Source organism: Leptonychotes weddellii, chromosome 14, assembly GCF_054177405.1.
Source record: "Leptonychotes weddellii isolate Sample4059 chromosome 14, ASM5417740v2, whole genome shotgun sequence".
Classification (NCBI taxonomy): domain Eukaryota; kingdom Metazoa; phylum Chordata; class Mammalia; order Carnivora; family Phocidae; genus Leptonychotes; species Leptonychotes weddellii.
In genome coordinates, this window is record NC_138382.1 from 33,290,081 (window position 1) to 33,307,150 (window position 17,070).

At 38.9% G+C, this 17,070-nt stretch overlaps 1 protein-coding gene across 2 annotated transcripts in view; it reads right to left on the minus strand.

Annotated features, from left to right (window-relative positions):
* Positions 1-2,910: 2,910 nt before the first annotated feature.
* TTC39B (tetratricopeptide repeat domain 39B) overlaps positions 2,911-17,070 on the minus strand; it is a 126,808-nt gene continuing 112,648 nt past the window's right edge. For both annotated transcript variants that reach the window (XM_031034045.2, XM_031034046.2), the window contains 3 exons: positions 15,421-15,538; positions 13,652-13,768; positions 2,911-10,534 (listed from right to left, as the gene is read on the minus strand). In XM_031034045.2, the coding sequence (XP_030889905.1) occupies positions 10,444-10,534; positions 13,652-13,768; positions 15,421-15,538 (326 nt within the window). In that variant the 3' untranslated portion in view covers positions 2,911-10,443. The remainder of the gene's footprint in view (positions 10,535-13,651; positions 13,769-15,420; positions 15,539-17,070) is intronic.

Sequence of the window (17,070 nt, forward strand, 5' to 3'; positions counted from 1 at the left end):
CCCCCACTCCAGCAACCCTCAGTTTGGTTCCTGCAATTAAGAATTCCTCATATCAATGAGATCATATGATACATGTCTTTCTCTGATTGACTTATTTCGCTCAGCATAACACCCTCCAGTTCCATCCACGTCGTTGCAAATGGCAAGATCTCATTCCTTTTGATGGCTGCATAATATTCCATTGTATATATATACCACATCTTCTTTGTCCATTCATCTGTCGACGGACATCTTGGCTCTTTCCACAGTTTGGCTATTGTGGACATTGCGAGCAGTAATATTTTGAAAGGAATCTTTTTTCTGAGGAGCAGGTCTCAACAGTGGGCTGACAATATTCAGCAAAACCATGTTATGAACAGATGTGCTGCCATGTGTCTCATGACTTTGTTGTTCCATTTACAGAGCACAGGCAGAGTAGATTTAGCATAATTCTTAAGGGCCTTGGGATTTTCAGAATGGTAAATGAGCACTGGCTTCAATGTAAAGTCATCCGCTCCATTAGCCCTAATAAAAGAGTCAGTCTGTCCTTTGAAACTTTGAAGCCAGGCATTGACTTCTATCCAGCTATGGAAGTCCTAGATGGCATCTTCCTCCGATAGAAGGCTGTTTCATCTATACTGAAAAATCTATTGTTTCATGGAGCCACCTTCATGAATGATCTCAGCCAGACCTTCCGGAGAACCTGCTGCAGTTTCTGCATCAGCACTTGCTGCTTCATTTTGAACTTTTATGTCATGGAGACGGCTTCTTCCCTTCAACCTCACGACCTCATGAACCAACCACTGCCAGCTTCCAACTTTCCTTCGCAGCTCCCTCACCTCTCTCAGCTTTCACAGAATTGAAGAGAGTTAAGGCCTTGCTCTGGATTAGGCTTTGGCAGAAGGGAATGTTGTGGCTGGCTTGATCTTCTATCCAGACCACTGAAACCTTCTCCATCTCAGCAGTAGGGCTATTTCATCTTATCATTTGTGTGTTCACTGGAGTTGTACTTTTAATTTCCTTCAAGAACTTCTCCTCTGCATTCACAACTTGGCTGTTTGGCACAAGGGGCCTAGCTTCCAGCCTAGCTCGGCTTTTGACATGCCTTCCTCACTAAGCTTAATCTTTTCTAGCTTTTGATTTAAAGTGAGAGATGTGTGACTCCCCCTTTTACTTGAACACCTAAAAGCTGTTGTAGGGTTATTAACTGGCCTCATTTCAACATTATTGTGTACCAGGTAATAGGGAGGCCTGAGGAGAGGGAAAGAGATGTGAACGGCCAGTAGGTGGAGCTAACAGAGCACACACAACATTTATTAAGTTTGTTATCTTACATGGGTGGGATGGTGGCACCCCAAAACAATGACAATAGTTAACAATAAAGATTGCGGATTATAGGTCACCATGACGAACAATAATAATGAAAAAGTTTAAAATGAGAGAGCTACCAAAATGTGACACAAAGACACAAAGTGAGCAAATAGTGTTGGAAAAATGACTTATTCAATGCAGGGTTGCCACAAACCTTCAATTAGTAAAAAACCTAGTATCTGTGAAGCACAATAAAGCGAAGCACAACAAAACAAGGTATGCCTGTATCTGACAAAGGTCTAGTATCCGGGATAAATAAAGAAATCTTACCACTGAACAATAAAGAGGCAATGAAATTTAAAAATCAGTAAAGAATTAGGGCACCTGAGCCCACAGACTACAATCCTCTGCCTATTTCATCATGAGGTGAAGCAAGTTGACTGAGCTCTAGCCAATGGAATGTGAACAGATGACATGCACCACCTCCTTCACACAACCCTCCATGCTTTTCCCCCTTTGGCAGCTTGATGCAAAAGGACAGAGTGACCTTAGCAGCCATGAACTGAAGACAGCAGAGCCACACAGAACTTGGGTTACTGAATCACAACATGAAAAGTCACCCACTGGCAGAACACCTGCTTTGTGACAGATGTTAGCTTACCCTAACTCGTGCAAGGGAGTAGAAGAAAGCATCTTACGCCAGGTTACCCGTTGGTGGTTCTTACGTATCTCCTTGTTTGATCTTCCCTGCAGTTGAATGAGGTAGGGAAATTGTCCCCATTCTACAGAGGGGTTAGGCAAAGTTCAGAGAAGTGAAGTTGCTGGGGAACAGGATCACAAGTCCACCCTCAAATACAGACCTCCTGATTCCCTGACACTACTAACCTTGCAAAATCAGCAAGCCAATTTTTTTTCCACTGTGTTACACTGAATGCTAAAGATTCCTCCTTAAACTGAACATATTAGCACCTAATCTAAACCTCTAAACTATGAAATAGATTATAAAAAGATGAAAGAGAAGGCAATCTTCCCTCAAGACAACTGTGCCACCCCATTTATCTCTTTATGCCTGATGCTCAGTCAAGAACATGGCATAAAGAGAGGCCTTCACATTTGCCTGAAAAGGTTTTAAAAAGTGTTACCAAGAAACAAAAAGTTAAGTGTCCATCACACTACAATTAGAAACCAGCAAAAGAGATGTTGTGTTGGTGTAGACCAACCATAATAAGACTAATTTCATCAAGTGGAATTTACTTAAATAACAATATAACGGGGCACCTGGGTGGCTCAGCCATTAAGCGTCTGCCTTCGGCTCAGGTCATGATCCCAGTGTCCTGGGATCGAGCCCCGCATCGGGCTCCCTGCTCTGTGGGAGGCCTGCTTCTCCCTCTCCCTCTGCCCCTGCTTCTGTTCCCTCTCTCGCTGTGTTTCTCTCTGTCAAATAAATAAATAAAATCTTTAAAAAAAAAAAAAAAACAATATAACAATTCAATTGCACATTGTAGGTAAAGGAGTTGTAGCAATATGAGAATATAGAATTCTGAGAATACCTGGCAACTTAAACATGCATCTAATAATGCAGAGTATTCTGTAATACTAAAGAATGAAAAATAAAGCATGTTGACTTTCAAGTTGGGATGATTTATTTGCACTTAAAAAATACAACTTCTAAGATGACATCTGTTTTCAAAAATGTCTTAATGTTAAAAATATGCTACAGGAACTGTTGTCTTCATGTTGAAAATGTGGATGTCATATCAGCATTAGCTTACAAATCATAGGTGATAACATTAACACAAAGGCAGCAAGCAAATACTCACTGGGAACACAGTTTTCATATTAAAAATATCAGAAGTTCACAGTTTTCTTCTTTCTTCCTGACTTACATTGATAAAATGCTTTTATAGTTACAATCTATTTCACTTTCTGGTACCAGATCCAATGCCTATTTGATCAGCAGATGGATGCTACTAACACATTCATCTTACATAAAACTCACACATCTTCAATTTCTAAAAATGTCTTGCTCTGTAAAACCGTGACCACTGGGAATGGAAAAGACAGGAAACTAAGTTCAAGTGTAATGAGATGAGAAAGAGGGACAGAAAATGTTGGCAGTTTTTACTAATAAAACATTGAATTATAAAGTACATACAGGTAGCTTTGATGATTCAACAGGAAACCACACACTGATTTACAAAGTCTATGACCTCTAACTATTTTTGTTTAATCCAAATGAAAGTGAAAAATACAGATTTTCAAAGAATTTCAAAATCCACCTACATGGCAAGGTAACATTAAGGGTTTTTAGGTAAGCAGATCACAAGACAGGTTTATTTTGTTTGTGTTTTAAGGCAAAGCAAAATTTCCCAAGTGTAATACCTACAAAATAAATTTGCTTTAGAAATAAATTTCAGTAATAAAATAATACTTCTCACTTATTAAATATATATTTTACCTTTACATCTGATTTAGCAACGTGCATCAAAAAATTCAAGAGTTCTATTAATATTTGCAAATAAATATTTAAAACACTAGCATATAAATGCCTCAGCTGGTATTCATTCGGGTGTTTGGATGTCAACAGTTAGCCAAGGGAAAAAAGAATAAATAATAAACTACCTACTTATAAAATTTTCCCCTTAGACAACATGGGAATATGACACACTGGTTCAGAATTAAGTCATTTTTCTGGACAGCACATATCAGTGGAACACATGTGTTCTCCTTTTGCAAATCAAAGTACCCAACGGTACTGTTTTCTTCAGCTATTAAATCAATAGCCTAAGATCTATGTTTACTGTAATCTCTCTTTTCATGTAAAGTATTTCCTTAAAAAACAAATCACTGTTTAGAAAGCAACTGTCTACTATGAAGAATAAAATCATTTCAGGTAAAAAGTGAAATAATTAATGAAAATTGTTTAAACTCATTTACTAACCTGGATACTTGGTTCCAATAAAGACAAGAATGAATTAAAATGTCTGTATGATTTCCCAAGCAGGGAGTGTCATCCCTTCAAATTGAGGAAGACTTTCCAGCACTTCAAAATAACAGAATTCCTTTAAAACTGAAATAATAAGCAATATTCTTTAACATGTTCATTGTATCCAATTTCTCTGGCTATCAGTTCTGTTACACTGAGACCAACTTTTTTTTTCCTAAATAGTGTCCAACAGACTACCAATAATTAAAACAAATTTACTCGAAAATATTAAGTAGCAATAAAACCAAAGCTCCCACTGGGATATGCCAGCATCCCTTATATTCATCACTTAAACTGTGTGTTTCTAAGAACTACTGGATTAACATACAAGGTGTATTAACATACAAGTTTTACTTTATAAAGCTTAGCATTATACTTCAAAGTACCTTGAGATTTCCTATTAAATACCTGATGTAGGCATCTGTATGCATTCTTTATTAAATACAGTGAGGCGGCTGCTGGATTTTTCCATGCAAGGTCAGGTTACAGTATTACTGTCTCATACATTTATAAACTGGACAGAATGGGGGTTAGACTTCCACCAAAGCTAGATCCACCCAGCCCTTTGGGATGGATCAGGCCAAGAACCTGCTCAGCCTTCTGAATCCACTAACTAGTCCTTACAACATTTCTTTCTGCAGTTTTCAAGTCATAAACAGATTGGAATGGACTTCCACGCCATCAAAATCAGATAGCAACTGCTCAACAGAGAAGGTATTCTCCCTCATGATAAATTCTGATGTGTCCTTCCTTACATTTCAAGTTCAACAATCTGAAGTTATGAAATCTAACAGCAGATATAAAAAAGACAAAGCTATCAACAATGGGAAGTGGGAACAGGGTTTCAAACAAGCAATCAAATACATAAAGAAAAATATATAAATAACTGGTCTGCAGGAGGGGAGACAATCTGGAGAAAATCCACCACTCTTTCTGAAAGAGCAGGATAAAACATTGTCCATTTCATATTTATAAGCTATTTTCTATCTACCTACCTATCTGATCTAGACATGTCTACAGAGATTAAAAATATGTCAATTACATGAATACATATCACTTAAGTATATCATACACAATAAAAATATTAATAATAGGCACCAAAAGGCTTAAAATGTATAACTTTAAATAAACTATATGCCAAATTATAAGTGGGTAACTAAGGCCTAATATTCCTTAAATAGTCATATTGGCATAGCTGTCAATGTTGAAACATTAATAATGTTTCAATATTGGACACCAAATTCTTCAGAATAATGTTAACCTTAGAAAGTATTATTTTAGGGGTGCCTAGGTGGCTCAGTCAATTAAGCATCCAGCTCTTGATTTCAGCTCAGCTCTTGATCTCAGGTCATGAGTTCAAGCCCCACGTTGGGCCCCACACTGGGTGTGGAGCCTACTTAAAGGGGGAAAAAAAATATATATATATATATATAATTTTAATCATAAAACCTACTAATATCTCAAAGGGGAGTCATTCTACAATTCTAATAGTTTGTGCTGTTGCATCTGAAAAAGCGAGGAATGTTTGTAAAATCAGATTAAAATAATAATGTTAAAAGTAAGTCTCAGTCTAATATCTGAGGAGCTCTGGGAGAGTGGAGAAGGATCAAAGATGACCTTGGTCATCTGCAGAATAAAATGATGAAATGAAAGTTCATGGGCACTTGAACTTCAGAAAAAGCAAACCTCACAGATACATATTTGAACCAGAATTGAAAATACACCTATGGTGATTGGGTGATCATAGTAGACAGCAAGTAAAAGCCAGAACTCCAGGAAGCATGCTTTTAGGAGGCCTTTTCTTTAAACAGAACTGCAGCACATATAAATGAGCACTCCCTGACACTTGGCATCATTCCAACACAGGCCACTGGCCTCATTTCAAGGGCTCAAGAGTCCCATGGGGCCAGTGGCCACCATAGTGGACAGAGTAGGACTGAGGGGAAACAACATCATCCAGAGGCTGGCGGGGTGGGCAGAGGGGAGGAGATAATTTCCCAAGACCCATTCCAGGCCCTATGAATCACAAAATCTTAGGGCATCTAAACAATCACTAGAGTCTTCATTAACTCATTTTAACTAAATGCATTTGAATTTATGATTTATAAAGATGGAGAGAATAAGAGAAAAACAGAAATATGTAAAAAGAAAAGTCAATGAAGCATTAATCAGAGTAATTCAAAAATTTTTCCAGTTAGTCACAAAGACCTTTTCAATTATTATTTTCAGTCACTTTGAAGGAAGGATGAGAAGTAGAATCATAATGACCATAGGGACTATTAGTGCCTATCACAATGTAACTGTGTTTCCAGTAGCATCAAAAGAAGAAATACTCACTTGTCTTCCAAAGGGGGGAAACCTTCTTTATATACATCCCACTGATTTGAAGCCCTTATCAAAGACTCATTGAGTGACCTCAAAGTTCAACTCTAAGTTCCCAGGCCAGGTAGGAATGACAGTCACATAGCTCTGCTAACCTGCCTACGTTGCCAAAGAGACAGTTATACTGTAAGATTGCTTCAATGATTAAAAATATTCCTTGACACTGATTAATTTGAAGTTCACCTCCCTACAGCTTCTACCCACTTGGAGAGGAAACAGAATCAATGAACTTCCTTTTCCTATGTATCCTGAGACTTTCTGGTATCCAGGAGAAGCACAGAAACATGCAAATATATGTTCATATAGGAGTTGATGTAGTTAACCTTCCATTAATTATCAATAATGCCCTTCTTGTCACTGATCCTACAAAGCAGAACCTCTGCTTCAGTCTTAAAATTTGTACAGCACTAATCAAAACCCTGGCTCTCCATTTAAAAAAAAAAGAAAAGAGAAGAAAATTATACGAAAAACTACACAAATTGCACAAACTGTCAGACACATTGGCAGCCCAAACCCATCACATATGCCCCTCCAAACATTAGATAAAATATTGTCACTTCAGCACTCATTCTTCACAAAGCACCCTGAATCCAAAGTAACTCCAAAAATGCAATATTAGCTGATGCCACATGAAACTCATGCCACCAGGGTATCAGGAACAGGCCAGGAAACAGATAAATATTTGTAGTGTTTATGATATTACAACAATTAAACAGTCAATGGATAGATTATCCATATTATCAGGTAACTATAAAAAGAACAGGACAATCAGAGAAAGACAATTATCGTATGGTTTCACTCACATGAGGAATGACAAAAACAGCACACAGGATCACAGGGGAAGGGAGGGAAAAACGAATGGGAAGAAACCAGAGAGGGAGACAAACCATGAGAGGCTCTTAACTATGGGAAAGAAACTGAGGGTTGCTGGAGGGGAGGTAGGTGAGAGGATGGGGTAACTGGGTGACTGGCATTAAGGTGATAAGCACTGGGTGTTATATGCAACTGATAAATTACTGAACTACATCTGAAGCTAATGATGTTCTATATGTTGGTTAATTGAACTTAAATAAGAAGAAGAGGAAGTATGGGGTGACTGGGTGACAGACACTGGGAAGGGTATGTGCTCTGGTAAGCGCTGTGAATTGTGCAAGACTGTTGAATCTAAGATCTGTACCTCTGAAACAAATAATGCAATATATGTTAAGAAAAAAAAAAGAAGAAGAAGAAGATAGCGGGAGGGGAAGAATGAAGCGGGGGAAATCGGAGGGGTGGACGAACCATGAGAGACGATGGACTCTGAAAAACAAACTGAGGGTTCTGGGGGGGAGGGGGTGGGAGGATGGGTTGGCCTGGTGGTGGGTATTGAGGAGGGCACGTTCTGCATGGAGCACTGGGTGTTATGCACAAACAATGAATCATGGAACACTACATCTAAAACTAATGATGTAATGTAGGGGATTAACATAAGAATAAAAAAAAAAAAGAGGAAGTAAAAATAAAAACAATAGAAGAAAAAAATAAAAGACAAATTTTAATGAGATACAGGAATTTCTTTTATATTTGTTTGGTAATGCAGAGTTAAAATAAAATAAAAATAACCGCAATAGCTCATACAGTTTTCAAATTATACCAGAAAGATAAGTTTTTACTGACTTTCGCTCTGACCTGCAGCTTCTCACAAAAACAACGTGGGTGTATTTATACTTTAAAAAAGTAATGCTACCAAAGCTCTTCTATGGAATTTATAACCTATTTCTCAAGTTGTATACAAAATAATTATTAAACATATTTCCACTGCTGATATTGTAATAACAGTTCATTTTATTTCCTCTCGCCTGGACCTAAAATAAAGCTACGTAATTCATATTAATAGCACATAGTGAGAGCTCCCACCATGCTCTCTGAAGGGCTAGTTCTCTGACTCAAGTTGTATTAATCATCTTCCACTGGAAACGTATCTTCAGTATTGGTCAAGAATTAGCACCTTAAAGAAAACAAGACCAAAATACCTGCCGGGTACAGACTCACGTAGCAGGGAATGAACAGCAAGGAGCAAATTCATAATCTGGGTTATTGTCAGTGACAAACACATGAATAAATTTAAAGGTGCTTGAATTTCTGCACTTCCTTCATTTTACAGCAGAGGCCACAAACTCAGCCAATATTTTTGTGTTGGTATTGTAATCAGTGCATAAAAACCATAATTATTACGGCAACTCATATATTCATATAGACTTTCACAGTTTACCAAAAGCTATCCTACGCATCATCCAATTGAGCCGCCACGAGCACCAAGCAGTTGTGTTGCTTTCGCGCCCCCCCCTCCTGGGGAAATGGAGTCACAGAAAGAATGAAGGACTTACTCCATCCACGTCAAGGAACGACGGACTACCACAGGTGGGCTCCAGATCCCAATCTGGGGATGTTCTGTTAAACTACAGAGGTTTCCATGATAAGTTACTCTTCAAAATAGAACAGAAATAGGACCACACCCTGATTTATGGATCCATGAATTATTTTTCCTTGCCCTGGATGCAATCCTGTCATTAACCCCAACATATGGGGGGCGGAGTGGGGGTAGACAGAGATGACTGTAGAATAAGACACGCACTTTGTGCTAACAGCTTGAGATAAACAGTATACATTTATGAAAATGCCTAATACACAGACTCACAGTTACAAAACCAAAAGAGACCTTGAAAATTCATCTGTTCTTTTTCCATTTCACAGATGAGGAAAATATGCTGATGCAGAGGGCAGGGGGCTCCCTAAAGGTCACCTCAGTGACTGCTAAGCAGTACCAGAGCCAGGCTCTCCCCCGCATTCTGCCCTGATTGTGTTTCCCAGATAAAGGACAAAGCGTGGTCCAGATATTTACAAGGAACCATCACAGTGCTAGATAGATTAGAAAATTAGATCTTACTCACCAACATCATGAGTATAAAAATTATTGATATTTTACATACCATTTAAAGCAGCAGAAACTTTGCTTCCTATAGAAAAAATAATCAACGTATGTATTTTAGACTCTCATGGCTAAGGTTGAGGATAATTCCTAAAATATGACTTTTTCTTCCCTTTAGACAGAGTTTTTTGAATTTTGTTGTTATAATAGATTTAAGTACATTCAAAAAAAGGATAGTCACTCAAAAATGTCACCACCTTTAACTTACATGAAGAATAAAAAAACCCCAAAACCTAATATTTCACCATCTTTTCTAGATACAGTTCCCTTCAACCCATTAAGGACACTATCCTATCCCTCCCTATTCACACCCACTGCCTGTCTTGTTCAGGAGACTTCAGGTTATTGTTAATCTATTTTGAATGTAGGTGATTTTTATTTCCCCTCTTAAATTTAAATACTAGGCAACAAAATATCTCTGACCAACAAATCTAAAAATGGCTCAACTTATCAGCGCTTTGCTACTTAAACATAAATTTCCACATTAAAAAAATAAATAATCTAATCAGACTTTATTGTACCTGTGAGTCCTTTAAAAGACTTCTTTACTCTCCAATTCAAATCTAATATGAAATTCTTTTTGGAGAGGCAAAATATAAGAATTTTCTAGACAGTACTGAACATTGAACATCGTTTCATAGGAAAAAAAAACATTTATGCAGACCAACAGTAAACCATACAGATGATAAAAAATATTGACAATAAAATTAGTTTTTTGTCTCTCATTCACAAGATCACTTTTCCACTTTAATACAAGGTCTAATCTAGAGCATATGTCAGTGCTAACTGAGGGGAAACTCCATCCTTCGTGTTCTGATCAATCAGAGGAAGTTTTTTTCCAGAGGTGAAGAGCTGCCTGAATTCGGAAGTGTAGCCTGGACTCCATGGAGTAATCTTTGTAGTTGTTTCTAAAGAAAATAACAATGAAATTGTAATGTCAAAATCCCTTTGTATCCAAGGGAAACATCACCACCTCCCCTTCTTCTCATCTTCATTCCTTATTTGCTTCCAAACGTGAATATGCATTAACAGCAGATCTTGTTAAAATGTAGATTCCAATCCTGTGAGCGAAGGAGGATGGCAATATTCTCTATTTCTAGAAGCTTCCTGGCAGTGATTTGAAAGTCATACTTTGAGTAGCAAGTTCCTATTTAATGACCAAGCCATTCACAAACACAGCCAGAAGCTTATGAAGAGGGTTTAACAAATTTTGTGAACTATTCCTAAATAGTTGACTTCCTTCTCTAAACCAGGAATTTTAAGGCAGCTTCACGTGAACATTATCAATCACCACCCCCCCGCCCCAGAGAAATCACGCTGAAACCCTCATGAAACAACTACAAAGAAATCAGGATTCTGTGGTGATACCAAAATTACTTACTCCAATTCTCACAGGCAAATATCAATCGTTTGGCCAACAGTTGTGGGACAATGTCAGAAGGGGCCATAGAAATCCGCAGATTAGTTAAAACGTTTACTTAGCTCATCCGTGTTCACTTCTGTCTGCTCGAATTGTTAAGAATCGGCACAGCGGAATGGCTTTGACTTTGGGCTCCTGCTTTCACACACCACCTGGGCATGTGGATGAACTGTAACTCCTTTGCATGGCAATACTGTCCTTCTACAGCCCTTCATTTTAGAGAGGGCTAAGAGCTGCTCACTGGTAACCTTGATAAGGGTTACTATTCACAATACGGGTTACCAGAGGATGTAATTGGGTATTTTCCTAAATGCCTGGCCACTAATTTTGGCAACTTTGAGAAGCTCCAACAGAAGAAGGGAAAATGCAGACAACTGAAAGTCTTGAAATTATTGGGAAGTCTGTTTACGGTGGCCTCATTAGCACTGGGCTTGAGTTAGTGGTGACTTTTGATCACTGGTGGTCTTCCTTTGTAGTAGGGAATTACCAATCTTTTATTTTCATCATTATAAATTTGTCTTATTGTGCATTGCTTAGGTAACACCAAGTAGGTCCAAACAATGAATACTGCAAACAACATAATGAGAGTCCCTAATTTTCCAATAGCTAGATTTGAAGATACATATATGTCAGCTGAAATATGAGTCATTCTCACTCTCAACAAAATTAGCTTTAAAAGTGACTCACTCTGATATCACCCTTTATTTTTTTTTAAAGATTTTTATTTATTTGTAGAGAGAGAGGGAGAGCACAAGCAGGGGGAACAACAGAGGGAGAGGGAGAAGCAGGCTCCCCGTGGAGCAGGGAGTCCGATGCGGGGCTCCATCCCAGGACCCCGGGATCATGACCTGAGCCGAAGGCAGATGCCCACCTGACTGAGTCCCCCAGGCGCCCCTAGTATCACCCTTTAAAAAAATTAGCAGCAGCAGCACCCTCTCTCGGTTCCGTGATGCCCCCAAAGCTTCTTTCCCATTACTAGGCTTTATTCACAGCAAAACATCCTGAAAAGTTGCCTTAAGTAGCTGACTCCATTTTCTCCCCTCACAGGTCAAAGTCACTGATGATCTTCATGCTGCCAGGTTCAGCAGCCACTTCTCTGGACTCACCTTGCTTGACCTCTCAGCAGCCATCCTCACAAATGACCGCTCGCTTCTCTTTGAAACACTTTGTTCACTTGGCTTTCCCGCATGTTTTCCTAACTCACTGGCCACTTCTTCTTAATCTTATTGTTTCATGTCTAAAATGATGGCATATCCCAAGGCTCTGTGCTGAACCTTTCTCTCTAGTTATGTTATTTTCCCAGAATCACTTCAAGTATCATGGCTTTAAATATCACTGTCTCTGTGCAGGTGACTTTGAAATCTCTACATTCAGCCTTGATGTTTCCACTGAACTCCATGCTTGTATATTTTGTCCATCTCCACATGGACACCCAACGAGCACCTCAAAATCCCATGCTCCTAAACAGAAGTATGTTTTCTCCTTTCCTGGAACCTGCTCTTCTAAGCATACCCCATTTCAGTAAAGAGCATCATGTACTATCTAGTGGCTCAACCGTCCAGTTTATAGGTTTCCTAGCTGTGGCTTCAGCCAGGAATGCTCCCCACCCAGTCTTTTGGTGACTGATCTTCTCAAGACTGGCTTTAAATATGCAAATCTCAACTACAATACCATCTCTTCAAGGAAACCTTCCAGACTCAACTCAATTTAAGGTAATACCCAGGGACTCTGTATCGTACTATAAATCTCAGCAAAGCATATACCATTGCTGGTTTTCCTACTTGTTGGCTTATTCAACATCTCCCTCTAACTAAGCAAGAGGAAACGTTGCCTGTTTATGTACAGATGTCTGTCTAGAGCCTTTACTAGAGTCTGGCACATAGTAAGTGCTCAGTGAATACTCGCTGAATTTGAGTAAATGAACAAACCAATGAATCACTAAGCTATTTATGGCTTAAAGCTATTACGTCATTCTTTCTCCCTGTAAGAAGTATTCAAGGCAAACAGACCACAGGGTTTTAAGTGAGCCGTGATCACAAGTCTGAGAACCACTGTCTAGCAGAAATGAAAATGCTTTGAAATTACCACAGTAGACAGAAAGAAAAGAGAGCCAGGGAAAGATCCAGAGGGCTTCTTCCAATCAGCGGCTCTTCAGGGAAACGAGAGATATGGTTGAAGACACCAAGGGTCAGCAAACTGTGACCCAAATAATGGCCAAATCCAGATATACCCATTTATTTACAAGCTGTCTTCTGTGGCTGCTTCAATACAATTAGAAGTTGCAATGAGACCTTATACTGTAAAACCAAATATACTTACTATCTGGCCCTTTACAGAAAACATCTGCCAACCCCAATCCAGAAGAGAATAGGTTAGAAGTCTGGCATAGAGATGCCCACAATCACAACACTTGTAAACAGTCACAGGGCCAGGCATTAAAAAGGCTGGAAATAGCACAACTACAGCAAAAGTCATGAGCATAACATTATTACTAATTTTTCATTCATGTTTTAACTTCTAAGTATATAATATTTCTGCTGTGGTTTCACTACTGTGGATGTTCCTGACTCCATAGCAAGCAGGAAAAGCTGCCATCGTCACTTACCTTGCAGTTTCTAGGGTCTTTATGGCCTTGTCAATTTCCCCTTGGCTTTTGTACAAAAAGGCCAACTCAAACAGAGTAAATGGCACTAGATAGTGATCATACTTCAGTAGCTTTTCACTAAAAGAGTGAAAGAAAAGCGATTAAGTCTTAACAGAACAAGAAACAAATCATTCTTTTTCAATGTATGTACTTTCCCCATTCCTCAGAAAACAGGTGCAGCACTAAGCCTATTACCAGAGAGAACTGTCATTATACAATCAAGGAATCTAATAAATGATGGCAATAAATAGTTTGTTTTGAATATATTCATCTTTTATTTTATTCTTTGATCTAAATCCAGTACTGAGCATTGTTTATGACCCTTAGGAAGATGAATGCATGCAGATCTTCAAAGATTAACCCTGGAAAGGACAAAGTCATCCTCCTAAAAAATGAATGTGTTCAGGAAATGACTCCATTTAGAAATAAGAACACTGTATTACTTTATATTGTTAAGTCTTATAAGGCTAAGAAATATTTTAGTATATGTGCTGCCAAAGCGAGCACAAGGCTATGAAATAAAAACACTGTATTACCTTATATTGTTAAGTCCTATAAGGCTAAAAAAATAGTCAATAAATAAGTGGTCGACACTTCTGTTTTCAGCAATATTATGAAATCTGACCATAAAACATCAAGAAGCAATAAAAAATATATATATAAGTAATGCCCTTCCAAATGCATAACTAAGCTCACAAGAACATAAGAAAAACTCTCAAACTGAAAACAAAACAAAGCCAGAACTCTAAGTGTGTGGATGATGTCAAAGTAGTCCTGGGATCTGTTTCGGCCTTAATCAACCAGGGCTTTATATCTCAGTGTCCACGTAGATGAGGCCTTGAGTCCACAGAAGAGCAGAGCCTGAGACCTCTATATAAAGCTGGGGCCAATCTCCATCAGAGAAAGGGCAGATTAGAAAAACCCACTCCCTGGCATAGGAGGAAGCCAAGGGCACTTGGCACCTCGGCCTGCATCCAGGTTGGAAGGAAAAAACACATTCCATGGGAAATTAATAACCAATAGGCTTGTCCTCACATGAATTTGCAATTCAAGTTTACATGGCCCAAAGGATCCAAGAACCTCTAGGCAATGACATTAACATGAAAGTGGGCCTCGGCTGAAAAAGTTTTGGGGGCACCTGGCAGAAATAAAATCAAAATCACTTTAGAGACTCTTCTTCCATCCTAGCCTCATAGGTGTCTCGAGATAAAACCCCACTGAAGGGGAGCTCACGATCCAAAATTACAAAACACATGAGCAAACAATTCACTGTAGATTCGACACATAGCTCAAATGGGTCATCCTTTTGATCCTTCCAGAAACACCAGTAAAATTGAATTCAATGGATACTTTTTTTTTAATTTTTTTTTTTTATCAATGGCTATTTCTTTAACATGTTTACTAAAAACAGTAGATTACTTATTTGGGAAAAAGACATGGTCCCTTTCCTCTTTATAAGGACACCAGTCCTCACCAGTCCTCTGACATTCTCACCTAAGCTAGGGTTTAGTTTTCATGGAACTTAGTGTTCCCCTTCAACCCCAAGTAGAAATGCATAAAGCCATGTTCTACTTAGGCTCCAAGTCTGCTCTCAAAGGACAAAGAGAGCACTACTGGATTCTCTTCCTGGTAACAGCGAACACTCGCAGCAGGAGAGCACGTCACTCTCTCCCAGCAATTCCCTGGAAACCGCAATCTGCACTCCGCTCGGCCTCCTAGTTTGTCTGTACCTTTGGATGACGTGATTGAAGCACAGTTCGGCCTGCAGGGGCCGCTGTAGGTTCTTCAGGCAACAGCCCTTCAGCAGCTTCACTAAGCAGTCGTCGTCCACGGAGTAGTCGCTTATGTCTAAAGCCAAACAAACAGAAAGCACACACAAAAGGAAAACCACTTTTTAACATCCCAAGGAAAAATAAAAAATAAAATAAATAAATTAAATAAATAAATAAAACCCCAAGGAAGAGGGAGAACGAATAGCTACGAGGTTTCGGGGGGATCACTGAAAAGTAAGGAAAATATTTCTAGCATTTGTTATGCTTCACTTAATAAAACACAATGAAAATATTTTAAATTAAAAGAAGAGGCAGCTTACTACCTTAATACACCATTTTACTGAAATAAAACTTGAACATCTATCCACTTGAAAATCTTTCTTCAGGTGCTCAGTGCTCATTCTCTGAGTTAGGTGGCCTTAGCTGTAACAATAGGAAATCTGAACTCTAAATGAAGTAAGAGCTGTATTAATTCTATAAAAGGTCAAGCAGTGAGGAGCAAGAAGGTTGCCTCCCCCTGTGGCTCTGATTTCTAACTGTGCTGGCTTCACGCAGGGGAGGATAACACTTCCATATGGAGAAGCAGATGGCTTCCTACCCATTAAAAATTCAGGAAGTAGAATACCCTCTCCAGACCATTCTGTTAACAACTTATCAATTCTCCCAGGTTTTGTTCTTTGGGGGGGAAATTCTGTCATAAAATCAGACAAAATGGTTCCCAAGTACATGCAAGTTACGCAAAACCCTCACGAACTTGCAAGTGCTTGAGGCTAACGTAAAGGGTTTTCTTTCACCACGTTTTCCCTTTTGAAAATGACTCTGCCTTCTACAGCCCAAGGCTGTAGAATATTAAACAAAAGGAACCATATCCCGTGTGACACCAACCTGACAAAGGTAGACACTTCACATCTAACACTTTTGAATTGGGGAGCTTTCTCAAGTGACTGCAACTTAGTCATTCCCAAGACAGACTGATAATTTATACATTTCAGGCTGTGACAATACAGGGGGTGGGACAGGTAGTAAACTGAACCACTGAGGCCTGGGAGTCCTCATATTGAGATTCCCCTGCTTTCAGTACAAACCTCAGAAACCACCATTAACACATGCTGGTGTTTTGAGTTAGTAAACTGCTTGTTTATGGGAGGTTAATGATGCTACTTAACCAACTGGAAGGGGGTCACTTTACTTCTAGGCGCTAAAAACAGCTGATATTCACCTCTCACTTCCAAGCTCTGATAGTTCATTCACCAAGAAGAATCACAGATATCAACATCAAGTTGATATTCCTGTTACTTAAGGACCATTTTTCAGCTCCCCCCCACCCCCTCGGCCACACACACACACACACACACACACACACACCACACACACACACACACAAACATATCTGTATGTTTCTAATCTTGGATGCTCACTGAAATACATATATAAGAAGCAATATCTTTCCAGGCCTAGAACAAAACCCTTAGGGTCCAAACTGGATGCTAGTTTTTAGTATCATTTTTGTGCATTCTATTGAGTTCTGTATTAGCATTTTATGACAGTTTGTCTTAGCATGAAATTCTGGTGCTCAGTGCATGATGGTTTTGCTGAGAACTGACATAA